We start from the raw sequence: 16,194 nt of genomic DNA on the forward strand, positions 1-16,194 counted from the left end.
TTCTATACTCCAAAAAGCACACTGCATATTCCTGTATTAAAGCCCTCATTGCTTGGTCTTATAAATGCAGCTCACTAAACTATGAGTAATCAATTTACTTTCAGTTCCCAGCTTCCAGTCATACCTGGCATGCAAAAAATTATCTTGAATACACTGTAAGCAAAATAAACAAAAAAACCATGCATAATAATTAAAGTATATCACCTTCTACAACTGCAAGCGGAAATCTTGAGTTATCTGAATAACTATTCAAACAGTATTGTGTGGGGTGGAAATTGGATGGAATTACTCCTCTGTTAACCACAGCCACAACTTGTTCCTCAAGTTCTCGCCACTGTTGTGAGGATTCAGAGTCATATTCTTGATCAAGACTTACATGAGTAGCTGCTTGCTTTTCACCTTCAAAAAAAAAGTGTCACTATTAAAAACATATTTATTAACACCTGCCTTCAGATGAAATATATTTCAAATAAAAACCTATGGTATCCAAATAAATACATATACATGTTCTTGCCTATTTCCAATTATCTGAGAGAAACACATCCTCTTATTATTTCTAGCCTTGATTATATATATCAATATAATCTTGATATTATAAGATTGGACCTTATAATATCAATGTTCTTTCCCTCTTGGCTCTGAAAGAATACATTTTCCTAATCTTCCACAATTTTATATGGAATACTTCAAATATACAGAGAAAGCATGGAGAATAATTTAATAAACACTAGTATAAGAAAATTTAACAAATGTCAACTTTGTGTATGATCCCAAATATTTTTACCAAAGTGTTACAGAGAGAGTAGATGTCCTCTACGTCATCCTCCCCAATCCTATCTCTCCTTTATCTCCTCCCTGGCACTACTTCTTCCCAGAGCTATTCCAAAGTTGAAATGTAGCTGTGAATGCACATCCACTTTTTCTTTCCAAATATGAGTGTATACATTTTATGTCTGAAATCTATATAAATGGAATTAATCTGATTCATCATTCTGCAACATTTTTTACTCAACTTTATGTTGTGGGTAATTATCCACACTGAAACATGTAGAACTTGTTCACTCATGTCCTACCAGCATGAAACCATTGTATGAATATACCAAAATGTATGAATTCATTCCCTGCTTTTTTTTTTCTGCTATTAAAAACAATGCTGCTACAAGCATCCTAATATTTTTAATATAATACTACATTAGATCCCAAGGAGGCATATATTAAGCTCCAATTAAGAATGCTTAAAATTACAAAGTTTAACATGCATCAAGAGCTTTAATATGCAGTACTGCTATTCTAAGACTCGATGCTAAGGAAGATAATTCTAAAAAGTCTTATAACAAGAACAGCAGAATATTGGCAACTATTCTCTTCTTCTGTTTACATTTGAAGTTTTCCATAATAAAAAGTTAATATGAGTTTTATCCACAAAGATGCCCATTACAACTTGATTTTATATAAGCAAAAAGAGGGAAACAGTCTAACTATATAATAAGCAAATGTTAAAATACTTTATATGCACTGAATGGAGTATCTTACAACTATTGAAAGTGTTTACCAAGATTATGTAATAACATGAACACTCTACATAAACATTCTTTATATATAAGAAAAGCCATTTTATAATAACAGCAATTTTGTTATTGTTTTAGTTTTTAAGGCTGAAAGGAAAAACACTGAAGTTCAGGTGTCAGGATGATATATAGTATAGTTATTTATTTTCAAATATTCTTTAACAACTAAACATTATTTTTTAAACGGAGAAAGATGAAAAAGTTTAAAAAAATAGTCACTTGGTAACAAAGCCAAATAAAACTTTACTAACCATCTGCTGGTCGTCTGTCATGGCCAAAGAAAACCCGTGTGGCTGAACTGTTAATATATGGTAAAGGAAGCTGTGGTAAAGGACCATCTGGTGATAACTGACTTACATTCTAAGAGAAATATGAAAGAAAAAAGAATTTTTGAGAAAACTCCATTATCTTCAAATGCACGTCCTCATTTTTTTTAATATACAAGCAAGAATATTAAGAATTACTAGTTTTACTTCATATGTGAGAGCCATAAAGTTTTATAACTGGAAAGAACTCTAGGTATCATTTATTCTGGTCCAAGAGACTCTCTGTAAAGTTGCTCAACTAGTTAGCTCTCTCTGGATGTTAAACCTCCAAACTGTATTTTACTTCCTGTGACTTGTTATAGCATCTATCTGGCAAAATTCTAACCCATGTGACTTCAAATTAAAAAGTATATTTTGCAAGACAGATAAAATACTCAATATGTGTAAAATAGTCACTATTCGTGGGCCTTGAGGAAAAAAAATCTGAGAAAAAAATCATAGCTTTCCATTTTTTCCACAAAACAATGTTTCAAATTTACCTCCTATCTCAGTGAAGTATTTTTCCTTCCTATTAATTTTTCTGCATTACATCATAATAGTCTACAGATCCATACCTCCCCATCTTTCATAGGAAAAAGAGAAGAATGTACTTTCCCAAAGAACGGTGAGATGACCCAATACATCATAAAATCAGTAACAATTCAAAAATATATACTGAAGAAAGAGTCCAGAAAGCCCAAGGCATCTTTTTTTTTAAGATTCCAAGTACAGGCACAAATTAAATGTTCACTGGAATATTAAAATTCTCCTTTATGAGAACTATGGAAGGGCAACGCAACTCAGATCTAGGACCAAAAAAAGCCTACCCTGCCACACTTTAAGATGACAGATAATTATACATAGTCCAATAAAATCATTTAGACTCCTATTAGAACATGCTTTTTGCTAAAAATTGCAAATATAATTTTAATATCTACTCCTGAAAATAAATATTCACCTTGTAAACATAAAGATATTCTCTGAGGAAGGCCCCTTGTTGAGCAGCAGATTGTTTACTTTCATTGATTAAAATATGCCTAAAAGCAGACACAGCATTGTCCAGTTGCCTAAGAGTATAGGACTGACGCCCAATGGTGAAGTTAATGTGATCCTCTGCAAGAGACCAGCCTTTTCCTTTGTAAACTTGCATGGACTGACAATAGCAGCGTAAAGCATGTTTTTTCTGCAAGAAAATATAAAAAGCAAAGTATTACAATTCAACTTTCTCCTGGACTGAAAAAATATGAGTGCACACACACACACAAAATCAAGTAACTGGTGGTTAGCATGTGGTTTCCTTTCCTTAGAAGGAATATTATAAACCCCCTTAGGAATGTGAATGGTTTCATTTGTGATTATGATGTCTTTAGATCTTCTATTTAGCTTCTGAAATTACACAGCATATTGCTTTTAGGAAATGCCTAACAAGTAATGCCTTACACAGAAGTGGACAAAATGTGGGAAAGGATGAATTATTTGTAATGAGAGACATAGGACCATTCCACATGCTTAATGTATTTTGTAGATTTTTGAATAGAACACTTTTAAGCAAAGATAAACAATGGGATGTTTCAGATGCATTTATAATTATTATGAAAAAAGGGCTGTGACTAATGACAGGGTTTGGGAGTTCGCATTGTGGCTCAGCGTATTAAGGATCCAACATTGTCTCTGTGAGGATGTAGGTTTGATCCCTGGCCCTCGCTCAGTTGGTTAAGGATCCAACATTGCCGCAAGCTGTGATGTAGGCCTCATCTGCAGTGTGGATTCAACCTCTAGCCTGGGAACTTACATATGCCAAAGTCTGACCATAAAAAGAACAAAAAAATTAAAAAAAAAAAAAAAAAGAGAGAGAGAGAGTTTTAAAATTTTTCCCCACTTCAGAACCTGAGAAATTCTAATTCATAAAGTGCATCAATTATTACAAAGACCTTTAATTTTATAAATATTTTTACAGTTTTGTATTTAATATAAAGCAAGTTCACATATTTTCTACCTTGCCAGTTTCCAAAAATAGAGGAAGGAACCCAATCTTGAAAAGTTGGCTTTTATAATCCGTTCTTAAATGAAATTGAGAATAATGTTGTCTTTTTTTTTTTTAGGGCTGCACCCACAGAATATGGAGGTTCCCAGGCTAGGGGTCTAATCAAAGCTGTAGCCACTGGCCTACACCACAGCAATGCCAAATCCAAGCCAAATCTGCAACCTACACCACAGCTCATGGAAACCCCAGATCCTTAACCTACCAAGTGAGGCCCAGGATCGAACTGCGTGCTCACGGAACCTAGTCAGATTTGTTTCCACTGAGCCACAACGGGAACTCCAAGAATAATTTTTAAACATCTTTATTTATTTGTACCTTTGAAATAACATACAATTTACAACACTGGCATGTTTTGGTTATCACAGATTTTGAAAACTGTTAAGAATGTACATAAAAATTCATATAAACTAAATTTTTTTACAACCCTCATACTCTCCTACCAGATTAAAAAGTTCCTTAAGAGATAAGACCATATTAGTTTTATTGGTGTAAGCGTGGCTCCTACAAATACAGAGATGATTATTCATCCACACATCTATCCATATTTCAAGTAAACCATCATGCCTCACTGTTGTTACCACTCTCTGCTTCTAGAAAGTTCTAACTAATGCTTAAAAGAACAATTAGGGCCAGAAAAGTACCTCTAAATTAAAAAAGATCTCTTGTCCCTAAGTGCTCCCAGGGACAAGAGACAGAAGATTTTTATCCATTAAATATTTAGTAAATACCATTAAAAGACACTCTGAGAGACAAGACCAGAGTTGAAGTAGGGAGAGTTCAATCATCTTTAAGAAGAATTTAAATTACTTAAGTGCAGTACACCAGGCCTTCTCGTATATGATTTAGTTTAACCTCACAAAAACTTGGGAAAAATTCCAGATTTTATAAATGAAAAAATGGAGGCTCAAAGAAGTAACTTAACAACGTCAAGTTGTGACCAGAAGATCAAGATTGAAACTCAGATTTGCCTAAATCCAAATCTCATTTCCTTACTAATATAACACATTACCTCAGAAAAAAATTTAATTCCATTTTTAGAATTTTAAATCATAAAAAATTGACAAATAATGTACATTTATAAAATAAACAAATTATAACAAATTAAAATTAAAACAACAAATTATTTTCTCTTTAAAGAAAATGCACTCACCTGTCCTGCCTTACTAAATCGATGGCCTGCCAATATCATGTGAAAAGCGTATTTTCTGACCATGGGACTCTTCATGTTTATAAAGCAATGTGCTGCCTGTTCCAAAAGAAGTGCACTTCGAAGATCAGAGTCCTATTGAATGTTTAAAGAAAAAGGTTAGTTTCACAAAACTAAAAGATAATTACTGAAAATACATTTACATTTTAAAAATAACATACAGCATATACAATGTTTAACTTAGGCATATCTGAGGGCAAAGGTCAAGAAACAATCCAGTCTTGACGATTCTTTCTTCCAATGAGCACACACAAAAAAATTTTTAATGTTCAAAAAATTCTCTATCATGAAGTATTTTCTTTTGCTTTTCACAGAGCCAAATGTCTGGTTATGATAAGCACATGTAATAAATCTGCAAAGAAATGTAATCCCTCCTCGAATGGCAAAAAAGAATATAAACCAGGAATTTAATACAGGTATACAGATTTAAAGATATACCACAAAATGGAGTACAGAAAGAAACAGATTCACTCCAATCTAATTTCTCCTGAAAACTGATTTGTGACATACAATAGCATACTTCCATCCATCCAAGAAAAAAGGAAAGATAAAACAAAATATGTACAGTTGATGAAATAATCTAATCTACTACTTCATCCTCTGTAAAGTTTTACTGTACTTAAAAGGAATTCCCAGTTTTTGCTCTAGTTCAAGAGGGCCAAAATGACTGCTTTTCATTAACAAGTCTGGAAGGCTTCCCCTTCAAAGATTATCAGTATATTAGTAAATGATACAACTCAAATTCCACTTCAACTGACTTACAACAGTGTCTACAAAATCACTTACTGCACTTATGGCCTCACCCATAAGGACAGCCTTTCAACTCAAAGAGCCATCATCACTTTACAAAAACTGAGAAAGTACTGAAGGTTGCTGATCAGGTATCAACAACATCTTCACCAAACTTTCTCTAGGTTTTCAGCTATTCTCAAGCTGAACTTACCATGCCCTTCCATGTGTTCTGCTGCCATTATTTTCCCCAGGGAAAGTTGAAAATAGAAAACATTGACTTTAAATGAAATAATTTCAACAAATAATAGTTACATCAAAAAGTGTTCATAGACCATTGATTACTATAACTATCTCTGCAGCAATCATAAAATTATATTATGGCAGAAAAAGATCTGAGGAAAACCATCTAGAAAGCATTCAACAAATGGTAGATGATACTATCTATTTCAATCCCTTCATAACAAAAACCAAATGATCAGATGACCTTTCTAGTAAATTAGATCCAAAGGTTAATGAGTGGGAAAATCAGGACTATACATTAGCAGGCAGTTCTTAACCAAGGGTTTGCATAAAAACTACTTGGGGGAGGTAGGGAGCTTACTTTTTTATTTTTTAGGAAAATATTTTCTTGAAAATTATTAACACAGCCTCTTTCTCTAAAGAATAAATGTTTGAAGAAAAAAATGAATAGCTCTCTCTTTCCCACCTCATGCCTCATCCAATTTGCCAGAGGCAACTACCATTACCAACATAGTGTTCATTTGTGTCATTTCTCTCTCCATATTTAATTTGTGTGTGTGTTTCTAAGTATACTTATACATTAAGTACAACATTTTTTAATACTCTTACTTTCTTATACATAAATGGTATTATACAGAGTATTCTTTATCTTGCTTTTTAACTTAATATCATGGACATCTTTCCAAGACATCTACATCTCTCATTTCTTTTATTTTTTATTCTCATTTCTTCTAAAGCCACAATGTATCCCATTATATAAATGTACCATAACTTATTAACACAGTCTCCAACTGATCAATTTAATACTGCTACATATTTTTATTACTACAAAAAATGCTCCAATAAAAGTCTTTATAAATAGATTTTTGATAAATTATACAAATATTTTTATTAGACAAGTTTTTAGAAGCAGAAGTGCTGAGTTAATGAAAGCTATGTATACTTCAAGTTCTAATTGATAGGGCCAAACTGGTACAAATAAAAGTTATACCAATAATAATTCCATCAACAGAGAATGAGAGTTTGTTTTCTGCTCTACCCAACCAAAAATAATTTTTTAAAAACTTAAAAAATGGGTTTTTGTGATTATCTGGTTCTGTAAGAGCCCTCTGTACACTTAATCAATATTAGGCCTTTGTCTCATTCGCAAATAGTACTTCCAAGTTTTGACATGAAAGAGTCTACTCTTTAATAGTTATACATACTATCTTTGTTTTTATGGCTTCAAAATATTGTATCAAATTAGAAAAGAATGTTATCATTCTTAATTTTTAAAAATGCTCTCCCATATTTTCTTGTAGGTTTTATTTTTTCATATTATAACTTAATCAAGCTATATTACCATCTAATGAATAGGACAGGAATCAACTATTTGGATGTCACAATACTATTTAGTGAATAACCTCACATTCCCCACTAATATAATTAACAGCTACTCTTATTTTTTTTTTTTCCTTTGTCTTTCTGTCTTTTTCTGGGGCCACACCTACGGCATATGGAGGTTCCCAGGCTAGGGGATTAATTGGAGCTGTAGCCAAATAAAATTTTATTTTAGTTGTAGTTCATGTCCATGCTATGACAAATCTATTATATATGCTCTATAAGGAACTAAGAAAAAAAGCCTGTGATACCACCTTGACAAGAATGCCAGCCTACGAACTCTGCCCACAACCAAGACATAATTTTTTAAAAAGCTGAAGAGGCAACATTAACTTAAATATGAGGATAGGGAGTTCCTGCCCATAAGTTAAGAATCCAACAGTACTGGCTCAGGTTGCTATAGAGGCACCAGTTCAATCCCCAGCCCAGTGCAGTGGGTTAAAGGATCTGCTATAGGTCACAGCTTGGATTCAACCCTTGGCCTGGACACTTTTATCTGCCACGGTTGCAGCTACATATGTGTGTGTGTGTGTGTATTTGTATGTGTATATACATGTATACATATACTTGTGTGTATATATATATATATATATATATATATATATATACACACACACATGTGTGTGTGTGAGAGAGGGTAAACATAGGGGAAAAAAATCTTTGCGTTAGAGGCTTCAATGAGCACATCCATAAAAACAGTTATAAAGGCACCAGTTGCACAAACTTAATTGAATCAAATCTCAAGGACGGTATGATACTAAGAAATCTCTTCTTTGCATACTTGCAAAATTAGCAAAAAAGGTGCTAACAGCTGATCAACTTACAGCAGGTACAGTTCCTCCCCAGCTGGAGACACTTAAGAAAAACCTGCTGCTATTACCATCCCTGAGAAACTGATGTATTTAAAAGGAGTAACAGACAAAAGGGTCATAAGACCAAAATAAACATTCAACACTGAAACACAGACACAAATAAAAGGAAAGTATCATGTCTTATGTACCAAAATTTAGTCATACTACCTATGTGCTGGTAAATTTGGCATGTTTTATCAATAAGCTGGGTTTGGTCTGCCTTGCTGAAAACCCCAGGGCGTACACAAGAATAAGATCCTCTTGCCCATAAACTAACAGTGCAAAAAAAGGAAGTCAAAACACAACTTGTTTTATCCAGGCCTCATAGCTGTCTTTTACTATAATGGTATTAACAAAAATTTAGGAAAAGCAATTACTGAATATCAAGACTATGTAACTCAGTTCCCTAGCCTCAAGACAAGTGCACTTTTCATTTTATTCAGCCTTTCTGGTCAGCAAAATTACAAAATTTAACAATCTTAGACACATTATCCCTAGCAGTCTCTATTTTCAAGTATCTTAAAGAAATACCTGAAAGGCATACTAGAAAAGGCCACTGAAAAATCACAATTTCTGGGGAAATACATCACATTTACCCCCATTCATCACCTCAAGGCAATAAATGACAATGATAAATTCCCTAGAATTTCACAACAAAGTCAATCATCCAGGTTTGAAATAGGTGAAACAAAGAGTTGGAAAGAGTATAAAGAGTATAATGATGCAGACAGAAGAATTTGCTCTAAAGAAATTTTATTCAAGCTCCCAAACCATGTATTTCTTTTACATTCACTGATAATCTCTGGCTTGAAAAACATACAACACATTTAAACCTAAGTTAAGACTATTATAGTACAGAACATCAACACACTCAAAAGCCTACATTCAGCTCTGCCAAACAGTTTATGTCCAATAACTGTTCATACTGGGCAGTGTCCACAGAATAACAATTATTAAACAGTTTTAATATCATCCCTTAGCCTACTTAGCTATATCTTACAGAAATCCTTTCAGAATAATTATGGTTCAGTTCAACAAACATTTGTAAATCATATACCATTGTCAAGCGGTAGGCACTAGGGATAAAAATGTAAAGGCAACACAGTTCCTTATGCTCAAGAAGCTGAGAGCTTAAATATAATTTCCAATATAATACGGCAAGTCAGCAGATATGAGGGCAGGACAGAGACACTTAGGACAACCTAGGTACTAGAGACGATTATCTGGACATGACTGATACCAGTACTACCAAATTAGGTTTAGAAAGAGGAAAAAGGCCATACTAAGTCCAAAAGGACATTAAGAACATGGGCCAGGGCATCAGTGGGGGAGATATGGGAAGGAGGGGTGGTTTAAGTAAAATATTTGAAGATATAAAAAGCAGCGTGCTTGGAAGTAAAAAAAAAAAAATCCCTATTTGTGTCACTGACAGTATAGAAGAATAAAGGAGCATCTCAAGCAGTTTCTGCCTTGAGCAAATGAGAACCTGGCTGGTTATAATTTAAGATCATGAACTAAAGTGAGAAAGAAGTTTGGTCACTGATAGTCGACTCTAAAGGTGCACTGGAAACACCCAAGAAGGTAAGTCTAAACAACAGTTGGCCAATCCAAATCTAAAGCTCAAGGAGCAGTCAGGGTTGGAGAAGATTTGAGAGTGAAAATCATGACTATAAATAGATCACCCAAAACAGGTAGAGAATCAAAAAAGTACAGTGGTTCAAGGGTTAAAACCTTAGGATACATTATTTGAAGGACAAACGAAGGTGTTTGATTTTGCTTTTTCCATTCTTGAGCATTTATCTAAAAAAATATGTCTTTAACCATACTTAGAAAGAATGACTGCCATTCTTTACAAGCCTATATAGTCAATGCAACTAAATGTCTGTTGAAAACCTTAAACAGTGACTATAAATGAATTTTTCTCCCTTTTGAAATATTCATAATACAGATTTTTTAAATGCTTAAGATGATTTTTTAACAAGTTCATGAGTGAAAATAAAATTAAAAATTCCTGAGTAATTACTTTTTTAAAATATCAATCTTATACTAGGAATGATGCATATGTATGTCGCTTTAAATACTGTTATCCTTAAGTCAAAATCTAATACACAGAAGACACACAATGCATGTTTGTGTTTAATAATAATGTAGACTTAAAATCTGTAAAAAAATAAATTCAGTTTACAAAATACTGCACTTTAAAACAGTTCAACAAATCACTAAAGTAGCCAGGTTATAAATTTCCAAAGAGAGATTCCCCTCTGATTTTGTTTTGCATACCCTCTCAAGAAAAAAGAAATACTTTTAAAAATATATGAAATAATACTAATTTAAACAAAAACTATACAGTTTCAGTACCTCACTAGTTAACCGTATTAGGAGAGCTGCAGCCTCTGAATATTTGCTTTGGCTTTTTAAGATTTCAGCACTAAGTAATACACATCTTTCAGCCAACATCATATTCCTAAAGAAAAAGAGAAGAAAAATAGAATTAGCACTACGATAATACTTCCGTACATCACATGGCGTTCCCACCATGGCACAGTGGGTTAAGAATCTGAATGCAGTGACCCGGATCACTGTGGAGGTGTCTGGTGTGGTGAGTTACAGGCTCTGGTGTTGCCACAGCTGTAGCTCAGATTCAATCTCTGGCCCAGGAACCTGTATATGCCATGGGTGCAGGCAAAAAAAAAAAGCAATAGCTGGTACTTTAGTACGTCATAGTAACCATGTGTTCAAGAAAAGTTTCCACTTCCAGTTTTCATGTAAAAAGAAATACAAGTCCTTGTTTTCTACTTACTAAAAAGGTTTTTAAAAACTTTAAAGAATCTCATAACTCATCAAAATGCTTTATCACTGCATAATTTTGTAGTAAGAATACAATACAAAGTCACATTTCCTATATGAAAAAAGCTAGACCCTAGCTCATATCTCTAAATCAGCAGTTAGTAAAACTTGTTTTCAAACATAAAGGAACATAAACATTTCACCCAGATTTCTTTTCTCTTCCTTATTGTAAACTCTGGTTGTATTTCATTTTACTGATTGCTTTTAGGAATAATTAGGCATCTTCTCTCTGGTAGTACTATTGCGATATTTTACCTGGAGACAGCATGGAGCCAATGCTGCCTGACTGATTCCTGAGCAAAATCTTACCAGTTATGGTAACTTAGAATGGAGGTTATAAGGTAAATGCACGACAGTAAGTGTATTTAGAAGAAGAATATACAGTCTGTTGTGAACAAGAGAGAAAACTAGATAGCCACAGCTTATTTAGCTATCTGAGTCAAGAGGTATTAGCACTTTCCTTTTGCATCATTCTATGCGCATTTATCCAAAAGCTCTGTGTTTCATGAAAACAAGGCAAATCTTTTCAGAGAAAAGAATTTACTGCTCTGGCTTCCTTAATGCCTCACTCTTATAGTCTTTCTACCTTTTAAATCTCTCAAAAGGTTCCTCTTTTGAACAGACTTGTGGTTGCCAAGGCAGAAGGGGGAAGGAGGAATGTATTGGGAGTTTGGGGTTAACAGATACGAACTATTATATATAGACTGGATAAACAACAAGGTCCTACTATATAGCACAGGGAAATATATTCAACTTCCTGTGATAAACCATAATGGAAAAGAATATTAAAAAGAATGTACATTTGTGTTTAAATTGATCACTTTGCTGTACAGTAGATATCAACACACTGTAAAACGACTATACTTTCAATTTAAAAAATGCAACAAGTTTCTCTTTCCCAGAAAGCTGTTTCTCCTGCCAGAGTCTCCAAATATATTCTCAAATAGATTACGTAAAGTAAAAAGGGCAGGATTTAATACTGGTTCTACCATTTATTAGCTGTGTGCCCTTAGGCAAGTTAAACTCTTTACATTTCAATCTCTGTGTCTGTAAAATGGAATAATAGTACCCACTATTTCATAGGCTTGTTGTAAAGATTAAATGAGTGTATAAATTACTTTGGCATAGTGGTAAATCCTAAGCACTAAATAAATGTTATTACTACTAGTATTGTTTTAAAAACAAATTGCTATGACTACTACTTCTACTTCAACAACAATATAGAAAACAAAACTGCCTCTGTGTCTCTGTCTTCTAACCCATCCATTCTACAAAGAAAAAATCACAATCTTTTTGGAAAATAACTCATTATGTCAAGGTTCTACTCAAATATTCAGTAACTCACCACTTACTACTACATAAATCTAACTACAGCTTAAAAATAATAGTAAATAAGAGTTAGTGCTCCTTCACATTGATTTCTCTGAAAACACCTTTCCATATCCACAAAACCTCTAACCTAGCCAAGGAACAGAGATTCCTTCTCACCAGTAATGCTGAATCCAAAACACTGTTCCAGCCAGGAGTAACTCCTGAAATGTCTTCATGACTATCAAATCCCAACCACCTTCCTTTAAAGGTCTATTCCCCAAACATACCATGACACCTCTTCTGACCACTTCTGGACCCATTCACAGTCTCCTTTATAGACTGTGAGTCCTAATTCCCAGAGAGTTCCAAAAGAACTCATTATGTGTACAAAACACTTCTCATTTTCTTTCCTGGACATTATTTAACTATTTGTGTTTGCCTATTTAACAAAGGAAGTTCAAACTAGCTAACCCCTGGCTTAACAGTAGTTAGATTGCCCCAAAATACAAATCACTCCTAATAGAACACATAACCTCAACATTACCTACAAATTAGTAGGTTAGTAACAAATTCCTAACCACAAATCCAAACAACATAGGAAATGAGAATGTATCAAAACACTAATTTTAAATGATCATCTCATCTTATCTATATTAACTTGTTTTAAGAGCCTATTTAGGTTTAGAGAATAAAAAACAAAGAACCATTTATGTCTAATAACAATATAAATGTCAAATTTACCTCTAAATTGACAGAACATAAAGAGTCTAATCACCTACTTGCAGATATCCCTGTATGTCTGGATTGCTGTATCCATATAATGTGCAGGGTATGGCCTAGGAGCTCCTGGCTGAAGAAAAGCTGACACTGCTGCCATTTCCTAGAGGAAAGGACATTATTTATAATTCAAAAGGAGAATATTCTTGTAGTTTAGCATTCAGGAAGCCTAAAATTGGAATGAAGTTTGTTAAGTTTTTTTTAATGTATCCACATATATAAATTTGACAGCCTAATGAAGAACTGAAAAATATATTTATATGCTTTTAGTTTTAAAAATTCTCTAGTCAAATCCCACAGTCTGCTTTTCAAGATTTAAATGAGACTTTTCAAGACATAGCAAACACTTTCAGTATAGTGTATCTAACTACCAAGTGAGCCTAGCTTAAGATTTCTGCTACCACCTCCTCCTTATTACTCCCTATTCCTTAATAAGTAAAGAACAGATCAAGGATAGAACCACAGGCAGATATAGTAAAGTATGTCTCTTTCCAATTTACTGGCTTCGAATTTTTAAAACAGAGCTCACAACAGTTTGTACTATATATCTTCTCAGTTACTTTACACTATATTTTACATCTTATACAGAAGGCACAAAGACTATTTCTGAGACCTATATTATGTCAGTTTTCTAGGGCTTCTTATTTCATTTTAAAAACCCATTCTATGGTGTTCCCCCTGTGGCACAATAGGTTAAGAATCTGACTGCAGCAGCTCGGTTTGCTGTGGAGGCACAGGTTCAATCCCCAGCCCAGTGCAATGGGTTAAAGGATCCAACATTGCTGCAGCTTAGGTCACAGCTACAGCTTGGATTCAATCCCTGGCCCAGAACTTCCATATACCACAGGTGCAGCCATTAAAAACAACAAACTAATAAAAAAGTGTTCTAGGAGCTCCCATCATGGCACAGTGGAAACAAATCTGACTAGGAACCATGAGGTTGCAGGTTGGATCCCTGGCTTGCTCAGTGGGTTAAGGATCTGGCATTGCCATGAGCTGTGGTGTAGGTTGCAGACGCGGCTCGGATCCCGCATTGCTGTGGCTCTGGCGTAGGCCCGTGGCTACAGCTCCGATTAGACCCCTAACCTGGGAACCTCCATATGCCACAGGTGTGCCCCTAAAAAGACCAAAAAAAAAAAGATGAAAATAAAGGTGTGGGCCTCAGTAAAATGGTAAAATATTCTATTACATCCATACTTGTGGTCTCAAATAGGCCAGAAGTTTTTATAAAAATTTAACTAGACATAAATAAAACTTTCATAAACTGGGGAAAAACCTGTTAATGCCAACGCACTTTTAGGACATTTTTCTGTAACCGTTTTTAAAATATAAAAAACAAATAATTTAATTATTTAAAAACTAGGATATGGAGTTCCCGTCGTGGCGCAGTGGTTAACGAATCCGACTAGGAACCATGAGGTTGCGGGTTCGGTCCCTGCCCTTGCTCAGTGGGTTAACGATCTGGCATTGCTGTGAGCTGTGTAGGTTGCAGACGCGGCTCGGATCCCGCATTGCTGTGGCTCTGGCGTAGGCCGGTGGCTACAGCTGCGATTCAACCCCTAGCCTGGGAACCTCCACATGCCGCGGGAGCGGCCCAAAGAAATAGCAAAAAGACAAAAAAAAACCAAAAAACAAAAACTAGGATATGACTAAAGCCTTTAACCTCACAGACTGTAAGTTCCATGACAATATCAACTGTATCTGTTTCAGATTACCTCTGCATCTTAAGCACTCAGCAGTGTCTGCTCCAAAATTTACTTAAGAAACTGAATGAAAATATATCATTTCCATGTGTCACAGAGCATGTTTCTACAACTCTGAAACACCATGTTGTCTTAACTAGTTTATATTTCAACTAATGTACATAATGAATACATACAGAATTCTTTATTACACAAAACTCTAATATATATTGCATGGTATAATACTGTATAAAAATGCATTATATTTGCTACATGACCTAATATGTTGCATATATATACATCAAAAAAAGTATCAAGAATAAATTCTGTAAGAAAAATATGGCCCAAATTTTAAGTTATTTTCTAATGTAATTCTATAAGAAGTTACAAATCAATATACAAACAAACTGAAAATTCCTAGAGACAGTGAGAACATTCAGAATGATCACCCCAAGTTACTGCATGATCTTCAATAATCGACCATTAAATCATTCCTTATAGCCTACAAAAACAGATTAGTACCTTTGACAAAAACTTCCATCAAGAACTGGAGTAATATACTGAACCTCTAACTAGTTATGATGACAAATCAAACTACAAAAAAAAATTTCTCCAAAAATTCCTATTATTGGTTTTGCTATGATAAAAATTTTAACTTCATAGTTACCATCTTCTATAAGTTTCATCAAAAAAGGCAGGTAGTATAGTCTGTTATCAATTAGCTACCATGTGTATGGTAAATACGAAAGTGGTATCAGTACAAATAAAATTCTTATTCATTCATAATTTTTTTAGGCAAGGAGATCAAAAATAGCAAATACACAATTATAACCTTCAACAGGAAAGGGAAAAAGCTCTGAACATAGCTGTTGTGCAAGCAGTTTTTTAAATCTGTACTTTAAGAAAGTGTAAAATAGGGCGTTCCTGCCGTGGCGCAGTGGTTGACGAACCCAACTGGGAACCATGAGGTTGCGGGTTCGGTCCCTGCCCTTGCTCAGTGGGTTGGCGATCCGGCATTGCCTTGAGCTGTGGTGTAGGTTGCAGACGCGGCTCGGATCCCGCATTGCTGTGGCTCTGGCGTAGGCCCGTGGCTACAGCTCCGATTAGACCCCTAGCCTGGGAACCTCCGTGTGCCGCGGGAGCAGCCCAAGAAATAGCAAAAAGACAAAAAGACAAAAAAAAAAAAAAAAAGAAAGTGTAAAATGAATGCCTATACTTTGTGGCAGGGGTTTGGTCTCTACAGAGACATC

At 34.5% G+C, this 16,194-nt stretch overlaps 1 protein-coding gene across 7 annotated transcripts in view; it reads right to left on the reverse strand.

Moving 5' to 3' along the window:
• Window positions 1-16,194, reverse strand: part of TRAPPC8 (trafficking protein particle complex subunit 8) — a 91,621-nt gene that overhangs the window by 45,522 nt on the left and 29,905 nt on the right. For 4 of the 7 annotated variants that reach the window (XR_014807821.1, XR_014807820.1, XM_021096212.2 and 1 more), the window contains exons 10-15: window positions 13,265-13,365; window positions 10,686-10,791; window positions 5,068-5,199; window positions 2,832-3,056; window positions 1,820-1,928; window positions 205-399 (exon numbers count right to left, since the gene is read on the reverse strand). Coding sequence is in view for 4 of the 7 variants with exons in the window: in XM_021096212.2 (XP_020951871.2) it covers window positions 205-399; window positions 1,820-1,928; window positions 2,832-3,056; window positions 5,068-5,199; window positions 10,686-10,791; window positions 13,265-13,365 (868 nt within the window). In the remaining 3 variants the exon portion in view is untranslated. Of the gene's footprint in view, window positions 1-204; window positions 400-1,819; window positions 1,929-2,831; window positions 3,057-5,067; window positions 5,200-6,067; window positions 6,089-10,685; window positions 10,792-13,264; window positions 13,366-16,194 lie in introns of all 7 variants that reach the window. The other 3 variants (XR_014807819.1, XM_084964415.1, XM_084964414.1) reach the window with 1 other exon arrangement.

Source organism: Sus scrofa, chromosome 6 (assembly GCF_054392235.1).
Source record: "Sus scrofa isolate SSC_HxYL_T2T_F1_AM1 chromosome 6, Sscrofa_HxYL_maternal_Yorkshire_Landrace_v2.0, whole genome shotgun sequence".
Classification (NCBI taxonomy): Eukaryota; Metazoa; Chordata; class Mammalia; order Artiodactyla; family Suidae; genus Sus; species Sus scrofa.